At 40.9% G+C, this 9476-nt stretch overlaps 1 protein-coding gene across 2 annotated transcripts in view; it reads left to right on the plus strand.

Moving 5' to 3' along the window:
* Nucleotides 1–6943, plus strand: part of RASGRF2 (Ras protein specific guanine nucleotide releasing factor 2) — a 122897-nt gene extending 115954 nt beyond the window's left edge. For both annotated transcript variants that reach the window (XM_032675762.1, XM_032675763.1), the window contains exons 25-27: nt 774–891; nt 1638–1706; nt 2359–6943. In XM_032675762.1, coding sequence (XP_032531653.1) covers nt 774–891; nt 1638–1706; nt 2359–2451 — 280 coding nt within the window. In that variant the 3' untranslated portion in view covers nt 2452–6943. The remainder of the gene's footprint in view (nt 1–773; nt 892–1637; nt 1707–2358) is intronic.
* Nucleotides 6944–9476: the final 2533 nt, after the last annotated feature.

The following is a 9476-nucleotide window of genomic DNA, read 5'->3' on the forward strand; positions in this document are numbered from 1 at the left end:
TAATAGCTCCAGAGAATTACTGAAACAAATTATACTATTTTTCTTTGGAAATGTTCCCTGTTGGGGTTTTGTGTACACGGATAAACTTTTTTGGTAAGTGTAAAGTCAGCTTGATAAATAAATTTTTTTATGAGAAACAGGATTCCACAGACTTCTTGCTCTAAATAAGAAATTTGGGGCTTGGGACTAAGCCTGAGTCAGATCATAGATCCATTCATATTGTTTCAGACAGTAAATGATGAGAGGAACATAAGGACAGGACAAATGCACAGTGATATTTCCTTGCCTGTGGCCTCCAAGCCCCCTGGAAAACATCCTCCTTCTTTTGTACAGTAGTCCTCGAGTACTGGCTTCTTTAATTCATTTGCCAGATTGTGTCTGACATTCTGTCAGACCTTTTGGTATCCAAAAGGGTTCTACAATTTAGGTATTGACCTGAATTTTTGCAAGTTTTGTAATTGGAAGCAGGTTTTTCAGGATTGAATTATACGATATTACTTTAAATTATCTTGAGAGAAGCCAAGAATTGAACAACTAGAATAATTACTGGAATGTTTAAAAGGTGCCATTAATATTAGATATTGGACAGCATACATTCAATGTGTCACAGGCAGAGCAGATAACTCAAGCAAAGTCAGAGGAGCTGTTTGTCTTGGAAATAAATGCAGTCCATTGACTAGAAGTGCATTAGGTAATAAAAGTTTGTGTGAGTTAGAAAAAAATCAGTTTACAAGTGTAGCTACAGGCAAGTATGCTGATTTATTGATTTTCAGTTGTAACCCACCTGCTGTTCCCTACCTTGGGATGTACCTGACGGACCTGGCCTTTATCGAAGAAGGAACACCCAACTTCACTGAGGAAGGACTTGTCAATTTTTCCAAAATGAGGATGGTAATTTTCACTTTCTTGTATGCTTTCCCAACAGGTGGTGTTTAATTATGTGAGTTAATTATTGATTTCATTATAACTCCTTTGAATTTCACTTCAGAGAATTACAGGTGTATTGGTGTTGTGCAAGATAGGCAGCAGTCTGAGAGCAATTATTCGACCCAGTCTTCTATCACCACCTTCTGGTAAACTGGGTATTTTTATAGGGTGAATTTGCCCCTCGTTTGTTCTCTGAGAAATAACAGAAAAAGCAGCTGTCTGGAGCTCATGAAGGAGCAACAAAAAGCTTTTTTTAAATAACCAGAATTACAGGAATGCAGTGATTCACCAGGAAGCAGTAGTCACAATGTTCTTTTCAAAGTGTACTAGGGTCTATCTAAAAAGCATTTTAAAGTTGATTTCTCTCCCACTGCCATGTAATGCTTTTTGTAACAACACCTCAGAGGGAAGCATGGAAATTTCTCTTCTAATCTCAGCTTAATGCCCTTCTTAGGGCCATACACTGCAGCAGTCACTCGAGGCAAAAGAGGTGTTTTCAGTGTGAGGAGAGGAGAGTCAAGGTTGTTCACTTGAGGCTGACTGCAGAATAAATGGTTGATTTGGGAAAGTGAAGTGCTTGGAAGCTGTAAGGAGATGATCTCTGCCCTTGCCTTCCCTCCTCCCCAGATAAATTGAATAACTTCGTGCAAAATTCTTGATTTATGTGGCTTAGCTGAAGTTGTACTTACACACATGTATTCTTTTGAAAGATCTCACATATTATCAGGGAAATACGGCAGTTCCAGCAGACCTCCTACCGCATAGATCATCAGCAGAAGGTAAGGCTCTCACCTGGTGCTGAAATCAGAGCTGTGGTAGCTCAGATAGAGCTGTTGTTGAAAGCAAAAATCAGTGTATTCTGCTCCCACACATAGAGGAGACGACACACAGATGTACGGATGGGTCATCTGGGGCTGGGACACCCTCACCCTGGCAGAAACCTTTTGATGCTTTGTAGAGAAGTTTTTTGCTCCTTCTCTGGAAGGTCTTGGGGATTGCAGGCTTCGAGGGTGTAAGGGGTTGAAGGAGAAATGTGTTCTTCCTGCCCTGGGAGTCCAGTGATTTAGGGGACAGGACATGGCCCAAGCACCTGCTGAGGCATCCTACAGTTCTTTTCCCCTTTGTCCCTCATGGGAGTTATGCAAATTTGACCAAAGCTGGTCTGTGGCTTCAGAGAAGATTAATCTCATACTCCAGAAGGGGAGCCTGGGGCTGAGGTAACCTGGCAAACGATTTGCCCATTCCTAAGAGGCTGTAATTAATTCCCAGATCTCTGCAGGTAGGTGCAGCATCCAAATGAGCTGTTGGGTTTCTCAAGAAAACAACATGAGGGCATCTCAGGATCCGAAATGGGCTGAAAGGGGAAGGAAAGAAGAGAAATTTTTGTGGCTGTTCTGTGCAGTCTGTCCATCTGTGTTTTCTCCATTCCAGGTCACTCACTATTTACTTGACAAGACGCTGATTATAGATGAAGATACGTTGTATGAGCTCTCCCTGAAGATTGAGCCCAGACTCCCTGCCTGAAACTCAGCTTTGCCTCAGAGTCTACAGAAAGCTTTAGTACAATGAACAGCATCATGCATGCCTAAAGACAGCAAGGGAAATTTTGGGAAGAATGCCAGCTCTCTTTGCCAATAAGAGGTACAGAGTCTCACAGCATTTCCCTCTCTGGCAACAAAAACGAGCATTGGAGGTGGAAGACAAAGACACTTCCTACCTGGATTAAGTGATTGTTGCTTTGCAAAGATAATGTTTTGCATAGGGACTATGATTTAATGGAAAATAGGAGACTTTACTGTGAACAGGCTCTCACTGCAGCCATCTTAATGTGACAAATTAAGAATACAGATTTAAATGGTGGCAATATACTCAGGTATATTAAGATGAGTAAGCAAAATGAGGTGGCTGGGTTGATGGCTAACTGTGTGTCCACTGAGGCAGCAATGGTGGTGGTGTCCTCATATTGTGTTAATTTCACTGAGAAATCAGAATTTTAACAGTCATCTACTATTTTGGAATGGCATTAAGAGAACATCTAGTAACTTCAGACCTGCAGTTGTTCAAAACACTTGCTGTATGTTTAATGTACTTTTATAAAAGACTTTCTTCTTTAAATGTCTTGTCAGCCTTTTCTAAGATGACTGATTGTACCTATAAATGATTTGTAAATATTTTTTTTCATCCATGAGAGTATTTACAGCATGGAAAGCAAACGGACTAGTGGAATAGCTGTACATAGTTGCCAGCCTTCCCAGTTGGGAAACGCAAAGTGAGAAATCTGGACGCGCAGTGGGTGGGATGGTGAGTCGTGTTGCACGCAGCCCTGGAAAAGGCACTTTATTTCTCTGCACCTCCTGCAACTTCTCTGACAAGTCGGGCTACAGAGCACTTTCTGGACACACTGTGGAGAGAAACAAATGTCTGATCTGGCAGTGGGTGGTGACCAGCAGTGAACACTCAGAGCTGGAGTGACAGTTCCGTTTCACTTGGAATCAGTGGTTTGAAAAATGTCTATTTGTTCTTGTTCAACCATTCAGCACTAACTTAGCTCTAAAATCATACATATCAGTGGCAAATGTTGAATGCCAGCAAACACAAAGTATGTATTTTTATCTGAGCTAGTAATGATCACTTGCATATGGGCATATGTATGAGAAAATGTGTTATTTGTAAATGTTTTCAGAGCCTGTGCTTTTGTGACATACCAGGTAGATGTCATTTCTGCAGCTAGTGGGTACTTCCTACATTTTCCTGATCAAGAGTGGCCTGTCATAGCTGCATGGAAACTGAGCTCAAATCTATGTTGTAAAGGGCATCATACTATAAAACACAGGTGTTAGCACTGTTGAAAAAAAAATTGGCTGGAAAAGTGTCCTTACTTTTCCAATGATATTCAGCCAGTTGAATAAATAGGGCTATATCACTGTATACCTCCCTTAAATTCTCTCAGGGAGACAGATGCTTAAAACAGATTGTGACCTAGGCCTATTTGATCTGACATATCTTACCACAGTCATGATGCTTCTCAACGCTGATGATGAAAAATGGACCTGCCTGGCTTGTGGTTTTTTTCTTTATTTGCACTTTAATTATATTGCTGGCCCAGCCCCAAGCTGCACAATGAATTCCATTTGTTCTGACTCAGTGTAACTGCCAGCATTTACAAATGTACCTTAGCAACTGTAAATTTCATTAAGGTTCTTATCCACAAGGACCATCTCTTTGTAAATAGCTGCATGGGTAAGTGTCACAGATACTGGAAAATTCCTCCATTAGAAGAGCAGACAGCAAGAGAGAAGGAAATGCCAGAAACGCTTTAGATAGTTCTGGCTAATGATTGCTGTGAAAATGAACATGAAAAATATTACTTATAGAAACCTTTTGTTGTCAAATGTGTTTATTTCTTTTCACTAATGACTGACAAGAAGCTGATTGCATCCCAGTGCATGATATGAGGAAAAGCATGGTTTATTTGGATCACAAAACCAACTGACTGTGTATTTTCTGTACAAAAGCAGTTACCATTTAGTAGTTTCAGAAAACACTTTGAAGTAATGAAGCACCAGGGGAAACGTGGTCCAGAAAGTGGTTTCCTAAATTTGTTTTATTGTTTCTTTGTTCAAAAGAAAATGTGTAACAACTGTCTCTGTCAATTGGCATCTTTGTTGTACACTATTAACTGCTGCTTTATCTGCCTGTACCCCATTTTACCAAATTTCCCTGATGTTCTTAGGGTTACAGGGTACAATTCTTCATCTTGCTCTGTTCATGGTTGGTTGTTTTGTACTTTCTGTATATTGGTTCAGAACATTCAATGACTTATTTTAGTGTTTGTGACACGCAGGGTTGGTGCTGTGCTCGTGTGGCAGATGGACAGAGAGGAAGACAAAGGGTTAGACTTGGGCTTTTCCAAAGGTGCTGAGCATCCATATCTTAAAATCAGAAGGCAGTGTGATAGTTCAGCCCCTTTGGAAAAGCACAGACTACTCATATGCCAAAGTTTGCCTCCTGGGACAGGGGCACAACTGAGGTTAGAATGATTAGAGTAGCGTACGTACTTGATTTGTGTTCAGAGCAACACCACCACCACCACAAAAACAAACAAACAAACAAAAAAATATTATGGTCACAGTAACGCTTGATTTGCTGATGTCTAATGTTGCTGGTTTTGCTTGGGGATAAAATATGTTCGTTAAAGCACAGGAGGTGAGTGGCTGAAAAAATGAGGATGCACCTTGTTACCCACAACCCTCGCCAGCTTTGCAGTCCTATAACCAAATTTGGGATCAACTGTTCTGGAGGAACAGCAAGTGCAGAGCTGTGTGCTGGGCTGTGCTTCACCAGTCAGTGGCCCCAGTGCCTCTGCCACAGTCCTGCTGCCGTGTATGGGCTGTGGCCATGGTCCATAGGCAGCAGCAACCTGCTTTGTGTGAGGCTTTGCTTGGTCCCAGTGTAACCAGCGTTCTCCCTGTAGGGCGCACAGGGATTGTGGAGCTCCTGTCACCAGCTCCCCTGTGCCACTCCACCAAAGCCACATAACACATAAGGATGGAAATCTCAGTCATCAAACACACACTGTTTGCCTCTGGCATTTTAGGGAGCATGTCCCTGAGTGAGGACTTTGTCATGGGGTCTTGCTGTCTTTTAGGATCTTGTCCATCACAGCTTTTACACCGTGGAAGCAAAACAGACTCACTTTCCTGCAAGTTGAGCTAGAAAAGCCCAGTTGTTTCAGGATCCACAAGGAGGAGAAGGGCTGAAGCACCTCTCTACTTGCCTTCCTGAGCTCCTCAGCTCCTCTGTGCCAGTGGGATGGAGGGGCTGCTCCCTGTGGAACACTCCAGGTACATGCTGAAGGGGCTGGCTGGCAGCAATGGGGATATAGCAAATTTCACCCACTGGGTTGCAGTGGGCACACCTGCCAGTGACGCCTGAGGGGAGCTCTGCAGTGTTTTTTATTGCATAAGTAGCAGCCCAGATTGAGCCTACAGTGACCTGGGGGCCTGGGCAGCAGCACAGACATGTCCCCTTCATGTGAGAGACAGAGCACTTGTCTGACGCTGATACAGGATTAGAGTTGCCTTCACCCCAGCCTTTGCTCCCCCATCCCTTTCCCCTTTCCAATTCATCAGTGTTGTTATGGGCTGAGCCCATGACTTGGTCGTCCTGTGGAAGAAAACCAGACCTGTGGCAGTAAGTGTTTGTTCTGCCCCTTTCTTTTGGCAAGTCCTGTGAAACACAGACACCTATGTTCATAGTGAGAGGTGATAACTGGGACTGATCACCCTTATTAAAGAGTGAGGAGGAGGTCCACTTTCTGCTTTCCTGGTTTTAATACTGATTATTGTTCTCTAGGATAAAAAGGAACTTAACTACTTTAATTATTTATTAAATAATTTTGATTTTGATTTCAGGACACGTTCATTATCCCAAATTTTCTTTCATGCTTATTATTTATTTTAAGGGTTTTACAAAAAACCATTGTTTTATTTGTATTGATATTCAGTCTTTCTTCCTTTTAGTCTTAACAGCAACATTAAGCTTAGATGATTGAAAATTCTCACCCATAGAGACATTTTTACCCACTCATAACTGTTATTCGTTAAGGGCAAAACCCTTCAGACCTCATTCTGATAATACATTAGGCTTCACTGAGAGCTTTTCATAAGTATTTGGGGATCTGGCTCTCAGCTATTTGCCTGTTACAGTTTTTGCCTCCAAAGGTCAAGTGTCTCTGTCCTGGATGCTTTGTGTCCAATACACTGCTCAACAATGGTTGTTCCGTTGTACCTTTACTCCTAAATAGTCTCTGATGTTTTGTTACTTAGGAGAGTAGATCTATGTTTATTTGACAGATGTACCTATAACTAATGTGTTACTTAGTGCACACTCCAGATGTTTTTGCATGTATTGTAACTTATCTTTTGACCTGAGGTTATTGCTTTGTATTGTTAGTAAGACCTATCAGGCAAGGTGTTGTGCCTCTATGCTGATTAAACTTTCTTTTATTTCCTGAGTTTCAAGGGTCCTTACTGGAATTTGTTTGTTTTTTTAATCCCCGATCATGAATAATTAAATCTCCTCCTTTTGATTTAGCAAGTCTTTTAGAAAAGCAAACCATTAAGGGCAAAAAATCAGGGGAAATTCTGAGTTTATACTGGGAAGGAATGGTTTGAATTGCTGCATTTTATTATTTTTTTACAGTCATGATGCATTGCAGCTGCTGTGGGAATAACTAACATTGGGTTTGGACTTCTGTCTAATTATCCCATACCTTCTCTTGGCTGGTGTCCTGCCATGGATTTAAAGAAGTCATAGAGCCATATTTTGTACCCAAGAAAAGACAGAAAACGTAATAGGTTTGTGAGTATGTCGTGTCCCTCCTCTTGTGATAGGAAGACAAGTCACATGGAGATAAATTACTTGCATATTGAAGAAAAATAGTTAACAGAGTTTGAGACTAAAAAACCAGGTCTCCAGCTTGTGGTATATACTTTAATCGCTGTCCTGTGTTGAAATCACTAATTTCATTAAGACAGAAAGATTCCTGTTACATTTTTTTCTAGAATTAACATATTTTGAGCAAGTGAACAGCAATGGCCCGTCAGATCTGTGTAAGAGGGAGATAAAACAAGATATTAAAATCAATATCTATTCAGTACTCTGTGACCTTGCAGTCACATTTTCTCAGTTTTGCTTATATTTGTTGATGTTTCACATAAAAACTGAAATTAACTGAGAGCAACTTACCCTTAAGGTTGTCAGATACTGTCAGTGCAATAAAAAATTTAAAATACTTCCCAAGAAGCTCTGTTTAAAAGTACTGCACAGTTTTTAATTTCAAGTTGTTTTCCCAGCAGTGTTTTCCAAACCATTTTATTTTCGTTATGCCAAAGAGTTGACTTATTTTACATCTTTATTCTAAGACCATCATTGTTCTGGTTCCCTGTCTGCTGGAGACAGCCCTGTACGTGTTGGTAAATGCAGTAGTGGCAGAAGTAATGTCAAATTTGTTTTCCTAGAGGTAGAAACTCGACTGTGTAACTCACTTCAAGTCAGGCACCACCCTGCTACACTAATGCTCATGGTCTGCAAATGCCCAGATGTGTCAGAAACACTGACATAATTATTACTGTTTAATTATTGTTGTGTTCTTCCCCACTACATTTCCTGGAAGCTCTGCATTTATACAAATTGGTGACAACGTGTAAATCATGTCTAGATTCTTGATGTATGTGCTTCATGTGGACCAAAAGTCATAACTTGTCTGGCCAGAAAAGACACAAAGTCTTATTAAGACTTTCTATTCTGCTTGAAATCCAAATATTTTTATTGCCTTTTATTTGCTGTTAAAATTTCATCTCCAGTGGGAAAGCTCTGGAAAAGAGCACCTTTTTCCCCCTCTAACCATTCCTGCTGGAATTTCCAGGACAATTGCCATTGCTTTGGGGGAACAATCCAACTACTGCTTTATAAGGACACCAGTGGCTCTTAGCAGCTGAACTATAGCAGAGCTCTGACTCTAATAGCAGGAGAGAGAGTGATCAGTGTCCTTGCAGGCTCCTCAGAACAAACACAGCACCTTCTAATTACAAATTCAATACCCAGACTTTACAAGAAAAACTAGGCTTATTGCTGTCCTCACTCCTTTCATTACTAATAAATTATGTCCCATATATGGAAACTTGACTCCAAATAAATTTTCTTTGAAATTAACGTGTGAATCGGAAAGGCCTTCCTATAAAACATAGTTACTTTTGTCTGGTCCATACAGGTAACTGGTCAGCAGCTCCCATGACAAACTCCAGTAGGACACAAATTAGTGCTGAATTCCAGTTGAATTCCCTGTGCAGGGACTGGTGTCATTAATATTAATTGCACTTGAATTAACACTCAGCTACTGCTGCCTCCCCAGCACAAACGGTGAAACCATGGCAGCATTTTAATTGTTAGATAATTATGTTAGATAGACATGAAAATGGGGCATTATTCATGGAGGGTTCTTAGCATCCCAGCTGTTTTGGTACCTGAGTTCCTCACAAAGTAGATCACAGAACAGTAGTAAAGCTGAACTATTTTTTAAGTATTAATGATATGTTCTCCAGAAATCATTAGGGAACTTGCTAATGGTGTTTTCCAGGTATTTGTGTTGTTACTTCACAGTCTGGGGCTTGTTGGCATCTGCTGTTCTTCCAGGCTCTGAGCTGGCAAGTACCTTAAACCTCTGCCTAAGCCAGCAAGGCACTTCATGGCATCCCCTACTTTGAGGGGAAAGTCCTTGTCTGTTTAAGAGCTTTACAAAGAAGGCTGCCTTTAGTAAAAAATTTAAAATTAGGTATGTGCTGAGCTGGTGTGCAGGGGCTGTTTGCTGACACAGAAAGCTGATTTCTGTTTCCTTTCCCAGTTCCTGGACAGGGACAGATTTTGCTGTGCTCCTATTTCCTTATTTGTGTTACCTCAGGAGATCCTCAGCGGATTTTTTTTTTCCTCTCTCAATATCAAGAATGTAGTGTTGGGTTGATAAAAAACAGGTGTGATAAAGAGGACGT

This window comes from Chiroxiphia lanceolata, chromosome Z (genome assembly GCF_009829145.1).
Source record: "Chiroxiphia lanceolata isolate bChiLan1 chromosome Z, bChiLan1.pri, whole genome shotgun sequence".
Taxonomy (NCBI): domain Eukaryota; kingdom Metazoa; phylum Chordata; class Aves; order Passeriformes; family Pipridae; genus Chiroxiphia; species Chiroxiphia lanceolata.